Here is a 12,800-nt window from a genome sequence, read left to right as displayed (position 1 = left end):
AACCAGTCCGTCTGCTGGGTATAGGATGTAGCATGACTCTGCGCTCAATAACACAGCTTTCCAAGCTTTCGCGTCTCACTGTACACTCTCTTTGCACCACTGAAAACGTCGCTGCATGTTGGTTCGGGAAATGTAGGGCTTCCATGTTGCGGTCCTACAATGAAAACTGTGAGCCTTGGTTCTGAATGTTTTTGTGCAGTTCATGTTCGATGCCCCCGATCTTCGCATCCAACTTGTTGGCTGAAGGATGGCAGTTTTTACATATTATCCTTCGGAGCACCATACAGTCACGTTCGGTGAGTTGTCCACTGCGTGTATCACTTTTAGTTGCCTCCCTGCGCTTACATCTCAGTATGGTATCACTGATTGTGATTGTTCACTTGGGATGGCCCAATTTGTCATCGCAACATGGCATCCTATCACAAGAATGTGATAGGATGCCATGTCGCAGCCATTTCACCCGGACACAATTACACTGACCTGGGAGCATCGCATTTCCCCAATTAATACCTGTTAAAAACACGTGACTCGTTACATGACACGATACACCTTGCTCATGGAGGTGTTCGTTGACTTCTTTCCGAGCAATGTAGCCCTGATGAAGAACGATCAGTATGTATCAATAGCAACGACTGATGTACGCGCGTTTCCCCTCACCCCAATGGTTGGTGGGAAACACGTTGGTGGGGTAGAAATGTTACATTACTTGCGAATTATTGTTATTATGAAACATGGTGGTTTCCTGTTTGCCTTCCTTGTCCAACAGTATTCTAAGTCTCTAGATAAATGTGTTCACGGGACCGGTTGCCAATTTTGAGAGATGAATATCCAGAGTTTTTGGGAGACAAAAAGCCTCCATCTCCATACGAGAGAAAGACTAAACATTAACCGAAAACCCCAGATAAAGTTCTTCGCGCCATAGACGTATTTAAACCGAAATCTGTCCAGCCAAAGGGAACCATCGAAACTAACTGTGCTACGGATGGTCTTAGCGACTGATAACATGATACAAAAAATGTACACATTAATACTTGAAAAATTATTAAAATCTAAAGGCAGAATAATTATAGTATTTCTTATTCCAATATAACAACGAATGGATATACACAAAACCACTGGAACATCTTTCTCTTAAATCGATACCGTAAGGAAGCTGGCGTGTTCCTGAAGTGCGTTGGCAGTGATGACGAAACCTGAATCCACCCGTACAAGACGGAGAGCAAACAACAGAGAATGAGAGATTTTTCTTTCTCTCTCTCTCTCTCTCTCTCTCAAGAAAATTTCCAATCGCAGCTTTCAGAGAGAAAAAGTGGAGCCGGCAAATTCTCTATATTCACAAGGACAAATCCTTGAGCATTTTTTAGAAACGAGGTAATACAGACAACAGGGTCCGTTAGAGGGAGAATCAAAAGCCAGCAATTTTGAGGAAATACTGAACATTGCTCTCACACACTGTACTATTTTATGATAACTCCTTTCCCTATCCTGTGAGTGTCATATATATATATATATATGACGTAATGTTTCCATGACTACAAATAGCTTTTCTTTCCCATGTGCTCTACTTGAAACATTTTGCGTTTGATTTATAATACATTTTATAAATGCGACACAAATATATGTTTTTAATTAAAAGAAAGCGAATTAATGGGATGAAAAGTGACATAAAGGATCTGTTCTATTTATTTAAAGAGAAAAAAAATCTTTTTTAAGGGAAACTTGCTGGGTTTTATATTTTTATAAAAATCTGTTGGCAATTCATTATTTAAGAACTATAGTACGAGAAAGGGAAATTTATTTTCCTTCCTCGTGCTATAGTTCTTAAAATTTACTTTTCCTTCCCTTTATTTATGGGAAAGGAAAAGTAAGTTTGAGAAACTAGTAAGAAATACTTTTTATGGTGAATAAATTATTATTATTATTATTATTATTATTATTATTATTATTATTATTATTATTATTATTATTATTCAATATAGTTTTGAGAAACTCATTGTGCAACTATATTTGTGGTACGTGCTGCAGTGTCATTTATTTATTTAAAATATTCTACGTTTTGTTACTATAGCAGAGTTTCCGCATCAGCCCATCTATGTTACTAAATGTGCAATAGATTTGCATTATATTGGTAGGATTCATATAAAAGTGAACGCCAAGAGAAATTTGGTTATTAGGAATATGCGTTATTACAACACTTGGATTGCAAAAGTGTATTGCAATGTAGATACATTTACAGGGGTATAAAACTATTTTTCGCGTTTTATTTTTTAATGGAGTGCGACTGGAAACATCTAATTCAGGTAATAAATAAAATTTTATTTTATTTATTTATTTATTTATTATTTTTTGAAGGAAGACTTGCCAGGTTTTATATTTTCATAAAAACCTGTTTACAATGCATTATTTAAGATCTATAGTACTGGACAATCATCTGTCTACAGCTCCAAAATCGATAAACAAACCATTAGATGAACTTCGCCCAGGATACCAAACTACGAGGATTGCTGAAATAGAGAAACATAAAAGAAACTTTTAATACAGTCTTTGTTTCTTAGAGACTGTTAAGCCATGTGAACATCGAAGGACAAAAACACGCACTTAATATCACTATACTTCTTTGAAAATCTGAATTTTTTTTTACGTAGAAATGTTTGACAAATAAGAAGAATTAATCCTGCCTGTGACTTATCTCACAAAATATTGTGTATCAATAATTATTTTAATTAATCATTCAAACTGTGGAATAAATCCGGGTACAATTTATATGAAGACAGTATCTTACTTCTTGCACATATTTTAGCACGTTACTAGCCGATCACTCTGAGCTTGAATTTTTAGCATTCGACTTTTTCATTGCAGTAAACTATACAAGGAGCCTTAGTAGTGATTTTTCTTCATCAGGAAGAGTAGCGTTCTATTTTTCGAGATTAGCATGACATTTCCCTGGAACCGAAAAAGAGGATGTAATCAAACGTCGACGGGACGGTATATCAAGTCTAGAAGCATTACTCAATAAATTCGACACGGAGAGTGTTCACTCTGTGTCGAATGTAACAGAACTGCTCTCTGTTTCTTTGATGTATTCCGATTGTTATCTAAACAGATGCTAAGGCCTGATTCTAAGATTTTTCCTGCATTTCTTGGATGGAAAGGAGTGGACTGTTTGTCTAGGATCAAACGTTCTACTTCGGTTATTTTTGTATCTTAAGTGTTAAAAATAACGCTGTATAAATGGTTAAACATATGTAGAAGTATATATCGTAGATCATATTAAAGAAGCTTTGAAGTTACTCTAATGTTTAATTATTGAAGATTGCATTAAGAAGAAGAATTAATATGTATAATTAATAATAGGAAGAATTAATCCTTCCTGTAACTTATCTCATAAAATATTGTGTAATTAATCATTTTAGTTTATTCAAACTGTGGAATAAACTATAATGGGTACAATTTATATGAAGAACCAGTATCTGACTTCTTGCACATATTTTAGCATGTGACTCATTAATAATGTTATGGTGACATACAGGCACAGGATGACAATGATATAGATTCATACCAAGTTATAATAGTCCTCGATACAACATCAATGCCTGCTCTTACACTTTACTGTGGCGCCATGTTGTAGTCTTAATGCCTGAAAAGGCTTGATTTCATTGATAGCTTGAGCTCACCGTCGGTGAAAAGCTAGTTAAGACCAGAAGAGCTTCTCCTACTCATTCTGTAGAATAAAAGACGTTTGAAGATTTATATTTTAATTTACAAATTTGTATATATTTATTAATCTTAAAATTACAAATTTAGATAATATTATCGATATTATTATAAATTTTTGAATATGAATATATTAAAGAAACAAGACAGAGGGAGGAAAGAACTATACGATTTTGTATGGAGAAAACGTGGTATTTTTTTGTTGGCGCCATATAAAATACTGAGCGTTTATAAAAGCAAAACCTCCATTCCTGTAAAGTGCATAAGATAATCCACTACTCGTGCTGCGCCATCTAGCGTATATAATTGAAAGTGAAAAGAAAATACAGAGAGTAATAGTTATATTTCTGCATCTATCAGACTCCTACTACTATAATTAGTGAATCATGGTTCTATCTATTTGGCAATTAAATGGCATTTCTCTTTTCTGCTCCAAGGTCGTTGTAACAGCATGTACAAAGAAAACAAATTTAGGTTTCTATTTTGCTTTACTTGACAGCGGTGCACGCAAGGTAAGTTGGCAATTCACCAGGAAATAAGTACCACACGCTTTACTTCTTGAATAACAATTCTGTAGAAATAAGCTCCAACTTACAGTGAGTATTGGCCAATCGTTCATCCCCAAACCATCATAGAAGAACTTATACATTTTAAGGATTGTACGAAAGGAGAGGAAGGGGTAGTAGTTTAGAGTAGCTTAGTAGGCATAAGAAAGACTCGATGCCCACAATTTTGATAACTATCTAAAATTATTACATAAATGAAAGTGTAATCCTTCTTATAGGTGATGATTCTCAAAAGTACGCATTCACAAATATAGTATCAATATGATTGTGGTGAATGATTGTTTATTCAGGAGTAATCAGCGTGTCCGTTTTGTCAATAAAAAAGAATGACATAAAAATATCGGGAATCTGAGAGTGTGCTCATTACGAAAATTCAGAAATTAGATGGTTGTTTATTTTTGCATAACTTCCCTCTGAAAAATGGTTAATAGTAGAAAGAAACCGTATAACTAATACTCATAAGTTATGGTAATTAAAATAAATCATATCCACTTCTAAAGGAAATAGCAAGTAATAGCGATATTAAGTTAACGCAACTTTAGCTAGTATCTTACCATTATGTCCCTTCTTCTAACTAAATAGCATACTCTTTGGATGGAAAAAGGTTCGAATTTGTCAGAGTCGAGGAATATTTCTAGGCTTATTTTTGTAGCGGATCTGAGTTAGCTAGTCTCTGTTCAACCACCCACTGAACACATAGGATAGGTCTACACTCACCATTATCGTCTTTGGTTCCTCGCCTGAATTCTAAATCATCCAATTAGGGGAAGGTCTTAATTTTACGCATTCCCTGTGTTAAAATTTTCTATTCTTGTACACTTAGCTCTTGCTGTTTACCAGCAGACAGAATAAGGTAGATATTTCGTCATTTAATTAAAATCTTCCGCTATTTAAACACTGTGAAGTTATGTGACTCACCATTTTCCAACACCTGAATATAAGTAGTCCATCAATCAATCCTTGGATTCATTTTTAGTGACATTGCTAATGCACACCATTTTTTATAATTTTATTATGGGTTCTGCACCATAATCTATCAATTTTCTCAAACGGCCATTACATCCATCCATGAATTAATGTTAGAGAAAGGTATCATAATTCTAATTTAGTCTTTAATAAACTATTTATAAAAATGGAAGATAGCGAGAGAGGAAATTTTCTTCCTGTATCTAAGTACTTCAAATACTTCTATGGAAGCTTTTACATGTATTTTTTTTATAAAAGTGCTGGATTCTAGCATAAAAGTTTACAAAAAAAAGTTAGAAAGTTTGAAAATGGTAAATGACGTAATTTACCATTTTCAAATGATAAATGACGTAATTACTCCAGTACAAAAATAGCATACATGACGTCACATAATATATTTTACTTATGACCTATATTTCAATATTTTAAATATATATTTTTGTAAATTATATTTTTTATATTTATTAACTTTGACATATAAAATTATGTCTTACTTTTCACCTATAATTTAATATTTTGAATTGTTTAAAACAATTTTAGATGCTAAAATCATAACACGTATCTTTAAAAATTTCATATTATAATTTTAATATTATAATATTAAACATTGTTATTATAACATTGTTATAATAAAATTATAATTTTAATATTATAATTTTATTATAACAATGACTTTTAATTGTAGCAGCAGCCATTATTGTTTTCTGTGCGCGTCGAATGTAACATTATTGAAATATTGTGTCGCTTTTCAAACAGCTGTTTTTTCGCTATTCCAAAGGATAACTTCCTTCAAACGAATGTGTTCGCATTCAAATCAAAAATACAAACTACTTCAAACGATCGCTTCAAAATAATTTTCCAACCTACACTGTTAAGGAGAGCATTGAAGCATACAGTCGCGTCTCTTTAATCATTAAACAAGTATCGATATCTTTCAATAGGTTTTATATTTAAAATCACACTGGTTAGCTGTGGTAAAGATTTTCTAGTGAATTTTATTCTTCAGCCGTGACTGCAGGGCTGAAGAATATTTTTCTCAATGGAATGAACCGAACAGCCTGAATTCGAAAGACCGGAAAGAAACCAAGGCAACCAAGCATTTTCTCCAAATGGCTACAGAGACACCATGGTGCCAGACATGTAACAAAAACTCTCCTGTATTCTCCATATTATCATATATATTACATTTCTATACACAAGTAAAAAGAAATGGTGATGAAGTTTAAAGTGAGGGCAGCATCGAAAACATTCTGTTATTTCAGTACAGAGATAAAGTGTCGAAAATATACTACTGAAACGGCTCCATTTCCTAGCAGGGTTATGGGATTGTGTGGAAATAAAGTTGGCGTGGATCGAAATATTATAATGGCTAACAATATCACGTTAACGAAAATTAATTGGGCGCCATCCAGGCTTTTTGGATCGATTTGAACTTTCAAAAATTTGGTCTTATTTCACTTCTTCCGCACTTTAATTAACCATTTAGTTTATGTAATTAGCATAATTAAAACACCCATTTTAAGCCTTTGTAAAATGGGTCACAATTTGTTTCCGGACACGAAAGACTTCTAAGGAGCTATTTTTGCTGGTCTTCTTCCATTACTCTTTCTTTTGCGCAAAAAATAAAGAAAAAGAAATAAAAAAATCAAGGGATAATTACTTGAGATTTGCATTGCTAATTGTTTATTTTATCCTTAATTGCAAACACACAATGAATTTATGTGATTTTCTCCTTTTAAAGATTTGTACATAATTTTGGTTGTTTCTATTCAGACAAAATTTTAAAACCACTTTTTTTTTCTTTTCTTTTTTTTTTTGAAACATAGTCTAGTCTTTCTGACAGTTTAATCCTAGATTATCCAAAGGTTAGCCGCTCAGGCTATTTTTTGCTTTACTGCTTGCTTCTCTACTAGTCTTTTACCTTCTACTTATTCTCTATCCTACTTGTCGTCATCTCCTTTCTCTCCGATGTTTATTCCTCCAGCTTCCTATATTCGTTCCTTCCCAATTAAATGCACTTACTCTCTATATATATACTATATATATACGACTGAACCTAAATTTCTAAAAAAAAAAAAATTTCTTTCTCATCCACTGGTACATTATGCATTTCTTCCCTTGTTAACTGGCTTCACTCCACCCATGTTTGAACCTTTAATATAAGTCTTTACTTTGTATACATTAATGATTTTCGTATTCGATGGTCCCCCTTCCAATATATCAATCTCCACTTTTTTTCAAACCATATTTGTAATATATCATAAAAATATTTTCTGTGCTATGCTTTTAAATAACACTAGTATTTTTTTGTCCTATAAAGCTGTAGCTGTGACAGTAGTTCTACCCCCAAACATACCTACTGATTGTTTTCTCTCCGGTATTAACGTTAAGCCTTCTCTTTCAAAACACTTCTGCTTATTCTCAAATCTATTTTGCAGTTCGTCTTCCTTATTTCGCATATCAACTAGGCATCCTGTAAATAAAAATATCTGAGTTATTCCCTTCGTCATTTTCATGGTCTATTTATTACAATAAATAAAGCATTTCATTCTACATTATACACCACCTCTGATATAAAAGTGCTCTGATATCTTCCCCTCTTTCTTCTCACAACGATGTCTTTGCATCTGCATGCATTGTCCGGCAAACGATTTAATGCAAAGAGAGATGGCGACACTGTCGTATTCCTTTTCAAGTAGCACTAAAACACTATGTTGCAACCAATATATTTTCTATTTCACAATATAAATGGCATCGAAGGTTATCATTCTTTACATGATATTCAACAGAATATTGTTGACTCTCTCTCTCTCTCTCTCTCTCTCTCTCTCTCTCTCTCTCTCTCTCTCTCTCTCTCTCTCTCTCTCTCTCTTTCTTTCTCTCTCTCTCTCTTTCTCTTTCTCTCTCTCTTTCTGTCTACCTGTTATCTATCTGCATCATATTTCAAAGTTCTTCCTTACCACAGTCTTAAGCGATGATGACTTTCATTCGGAAAGAAAGTTCGAATCCGGTCTAGGAGGTGATGAGCCTTTTTAAGGGCTTTTAACCTGAAAGTGAATTTGCTTGCCTAGAAGGAGAGGCAGTAGAATTCTTTATCCGGAAGACTTACTTGTTTTGCCGTAATCTCAAAATATTCAATTATTTTATATCTCTCCGATCATCTAAAAGCGAAAATCTACCTTAAAAGCAAAATAACTCAGAATGTCAGCCAAGATTGTTTTTGTTGATATTAAGATGGGTAAGTTTTCTTTTTAAAAAATACCGAGGGCCCAAAATCAATTATAAACCAAAAACTCCCTTGACTTACTCGATAACAAACTGTGTCATTCTTTCCACTGCTTTCAGTAAATTTCGCCCTTAAGTTTATAAAAGGGATACTCAAATACTTTTCTTCCTGTGATTTAATATGGTTTATCCTTTTCATATTATGATCACATATCAGCCATGGTTTTTTTTGTTGTTTATATTAATATCAGTAAGTTTTCTTTGATCATTTCTATTGCCACTTCAGGAACAATGGACTCTAAGGACGTGTGAGAAAGTTTTCAGTGTTGAGCATTAATTCACCCCCATGGAAAAGACCAAAATGGTAAAGTGATACATAAAAGTTTTTTAACAAGACGCTCGACAATGCGAAAAACACCATTGCTAGTTATAAAAATAAAAAAAAGCCTTCAAAAGACTGAATCAGTTTGGTCGCAGACATCACTCAGGAAGAAAAGAGACCTACACGGACAAGTAGCACGTGAATGAAGTCCTGAACAAATTTTGCGGTCACTCTGGAAGCGCCAGCCGTGTTCAGAAAAAGAACTTGGTGAAGAATACTAAAGGAATGCGCGCAGCAACACAACACTGCGCCTTTGTTCGGATAAACGAAAACATCCGATTCGTGTTGTGGTCAATACTACGCTTCCATTCAAGGGAATGTTCGACAATGTCCATCATATATAAATAATGTTCGAGATGTGAGGGCGAATGGGTTGAACGGGGTTTTCTTTACCGATATAGCGTATCGCGTATCAATGCCCGTGTGTGTGTGTGTGTGTGTGTGTGTGTGTGTGTGTGTGTGTGTGTGTGTGTGTGTGTGTGTGTGTGTGTGTGTGTGTGTGTGTGTGTGTGTGTGTGTGTGTGTGTGTGTGTGTGTGTGTGTGTGTGTGTGTGTGTGTGTGTGTGTTTATTCAGAAGTTAAGCGAATACTGTGATACGATACCTTATCGAAAAATGGTAATCTTTGTAATTTTTGTAAAAACTTCGGTTTTTACTGAGAAATATTTATCGGTACTTATATTTCCGATTATTACTGATACACACACAGATATATGATACTGCAGCAACTGTAAAATACAGCAATAGCATCCATTAGCTACATCGTCTCTTAATTTTGAGAGACCGTTGACTTAAATTATTCATTTGAAACGAATTCTCAAGAATTATACCATCAAATGCAACTTCAGGAGTCTGTTACAGTTCACCGAGTTTGTATCAAATTATCTGAAAGCACGTTCTTCCCATTTCTCTCAGTTAAATAATTAACATTTGAAAGACTCAACAATAATACTAAAATCAACAATGTAAACCATTAATTGATTATCAGCCATATATTCTATGTATACAGTATTGTGCGCGCGAATCCAGTTTCCATTGTTACAAAAACTTTCGTTTCTAAGGCAGCAAGGACTGAAATACTTTGTACTGCTTATAGCGCTGAACATAATATCAGACTAAAGTTGTCGGTAGCAAGAAACTATCTATTCTTTTAAATTTGTGTGTGCGTGTTTTTTTTCCCGTTACTCTTGGAGGCATTGTGTATTACATGAAGCAATACAAGGAATAAAAGAAATTATGTAATCATGGGGCTTCTACTTCTCAAATAAAAAAACAGTAATGGAATTATATGTAATTACAAAATAGATACTATATGTGCCTTTTATATAGATTATTTGGACTTTTACTTTTTTTTTTCCTGAATACGATGAAAACGTTATATAAGGAAATCTCCGTAGCTATTTATTCTTCGATATCTTTACTGCAAGAAGAGGCGTTATAGAATGCAATGCGAAAAATGATAAAAATGATAATATGAAATGAGGGTAAACTTCCCTGGGATCAAATGTCTAGGTAGCATCCTGGTATGCGGTACCATGTTACTTCACTAGTAAAGCTAAAATAGTTCAATTGTCTGTTGCTAGGCAACAACTCGCACCAATCCATTAAGTCAGTGGATCGAAGATTCACTGCCTACTCTTAGGGAACAAAGTTTCTTTGATAGCAACTGAAGGTTAAACTATGCAATATCGATGTATTAAGACGGCTTGAGCATTTTGTTTTGAAAATCAATGAATATTTCTAAGGCAGTCATTAAAACTTGAATCTCTTAAAAATTGAACCCTAAAATAGCCATCATTTTTCTTTTCTTCTAGACTCAACGTAACATTGGGTGGATGGTGTGTGTGGAAGTTCCATATTGTCAACATCCTCCTACATCTAGTGGTCGTGCAGTTACTAGTTGTTCTCTGTAAAAATGTGTTATTGTGGGACACGGAGCAGACAGTATATGCGGGCCTTCTTTTTGGAACCCATCCGATTCATACCGAAGCTGTGAGTATCTTTTTAATAGTATTGATTCATTAGCATTCAGATATTCCAATTAACAAGCATTTCACATTGAGACAATCTAGTGTGTGTGTGTGTGTGTGTGTGTGTGTGTGTGTGTGTGTGTGTGTGTGTGTGTGTGTGTGTGTGTGTGTGTGTGTGTGTGTGTGTGTGTGTGTGTGTGTGTGTGTGTGTGTGTGTGTGAAAGTCACAATGAATATTTCATGAGCATATCTCGTATTGGTCATTCCAAAAATCGAGTGCCCACTGCATATCTATTTTTAAAATTTCTACAAACTTTCCTTTCATTGCATCTACAATAAACACGATGATGATCATTTCCCTGCAGCCAATATTTCATATGGCCACCAATGGCGGTGTTATTATTGGCTCTCTACGTGGTGGCTAACATTTTCTAAAGAATAGTCGGTAGCATAAACTAAAGCGGGAGAGGCTGCATTTTTATTGTCTGGATATTAATATGCATTTTCTAATAACATTAGGGTATGACTTTTCTCTACATTATATATCCCACCTCCTGTATAATAAATAGTTTTTTTTGAGCGATACTGAAGTGACGTAATGTTTCTATGGCAACAATAGGTTGTACCTTATGCTGCAGAGTAGTCAAAGTTTCTTTGATATTGATTTCGATTCACTGATTTTGAAATTCAGAGCTTAAAGTATCTATCATAGTTTATCTATCTTCAATGGGTGTTGGGCGCCAGCATTTTTCGGTACTCTCTGATAACAGCGTTGCTCATTAGTCTTTGGAAGACATCAAGGTTTTTATTTCTTCATTATAATCGATTTTGTCCTTCCCTGTCTTTAACCTTCGAACTCCTATCATTCTAGACTACTCGTGTCGGTTATCTACAATTTAGTGTTCCTAGTAGAATATTCTTTTTCTTGATGTCTGTGACTCCCAAAACCTAACAGTTTTCTTGAATCAAAAGATGCAAGAAAACTGTTATTGATGTTATAAGATTCAATTGATCAAAAGATGAATCAATCAAAGATGCAACAATTTCGCAAAGGCAACTCGTATTAGTAAATCACATCGTAAATGTATTTAAGTAAAAAAACCTTAAGATATCAAAAATAAGTGGTTAAATTCTCTCCCTCCTCCCAGAAATACAAAATATGTCCTGATTCAGCACCTTTACTCCGATATACGTGGTTTCGCAACAAATTGAACAGATTGAAACCGATATTGCGTCTCTGTTACAGAGACATCCTCAGGAATACATTTTTACAATTGCAATAACACACACACACACACACACACACACACACACACACACACACACACACACACACACACACACACACACACACACACACACACACACACACACACACACACACACACACACACACACACACACACACACACACACACACACACACACACACACACACACACACACACACACACACACACACAGTGGAAGAAACTAAACCATTTTAGGCCTATAAGGGGCATACTATATGAATGCAATCGGGCAGCCTTTGCTGCCCGATTGCATTCATATAGTATGCCCCTTATAGGCCTAAAATGGGGCAGGAGGCCTAAGAATTAGTTTCCAACTCTTGAGAAATCTATCTAGTCTGTCTTATCACTTAATAAGTGATATCTCAGGTCATTTAAACAGAATATGAGAAGAACGATTAACAAAATAAGTATTCTTTGCTAGGTTGGCAGGGAAAAGATCCAGAGGAAGACCAATACATAGGTGAATTGATGGAGTAAAAAGCGCCCTAGGAGACAGAAATATAAGATCTGATAATATTGGAATCTTTACAGATAGCAGATTAATTTAGAAGATAATTGTTGATCGGGAGTTACTAATGATGTAACGTTTTCATGTAGTGGTATTATAATTGTCCTGTACATCCCTGAGGGTACATATCAGGAATTTGATGATGATGATGATATTTAGATTAGGCTGGTTTTTTTGA

The 12,800-nt window shown here is 34.5% G+C and overlaps 1 protein-coding gene across 1 annotated transcript in view; it reads left to right on the top strand.

The window, feature by feature from the left end:
• Positions 1-12,800, top strand: part of LOC150108652 (protein O-mannosyl-transferase TMTC1-like) — a 166,036-nt gene that overhangs the window by 66,586 nt on the left and 86,650 nt on the right. The window contains exon 2 of the mRNA XM_090416133.1: positions 10,667-10,844. Within this exon, the coding sequence (XP_090272259.1) occupies positions 10,667-10,844 (178 nt within the window). The remainder of the gene's footprint in view (positions 1-10,666; positions 10,845-12,800) is intronic.

This window comes from Typopeltis vanoorti, chromosome 3, assembly GCF_054136105.1.
Source record: "Typopeltis vanoorti isolate ZY-2024b chromosome 3, IOZ_Tvanoo_1.0, whole genome shotgun sequence".
NCBI lineage: Eukaryota > Metazoa > Arthropoda > Arachnida > Uropygi > Thelyphonidae > Typopeltis > Typopeltis vanoorti.
The sequence above is the reverse complement of the archived record's forward strand: the minus strand, read 5'-3'. Positions and strand labels throughout refer to the sequence as shown.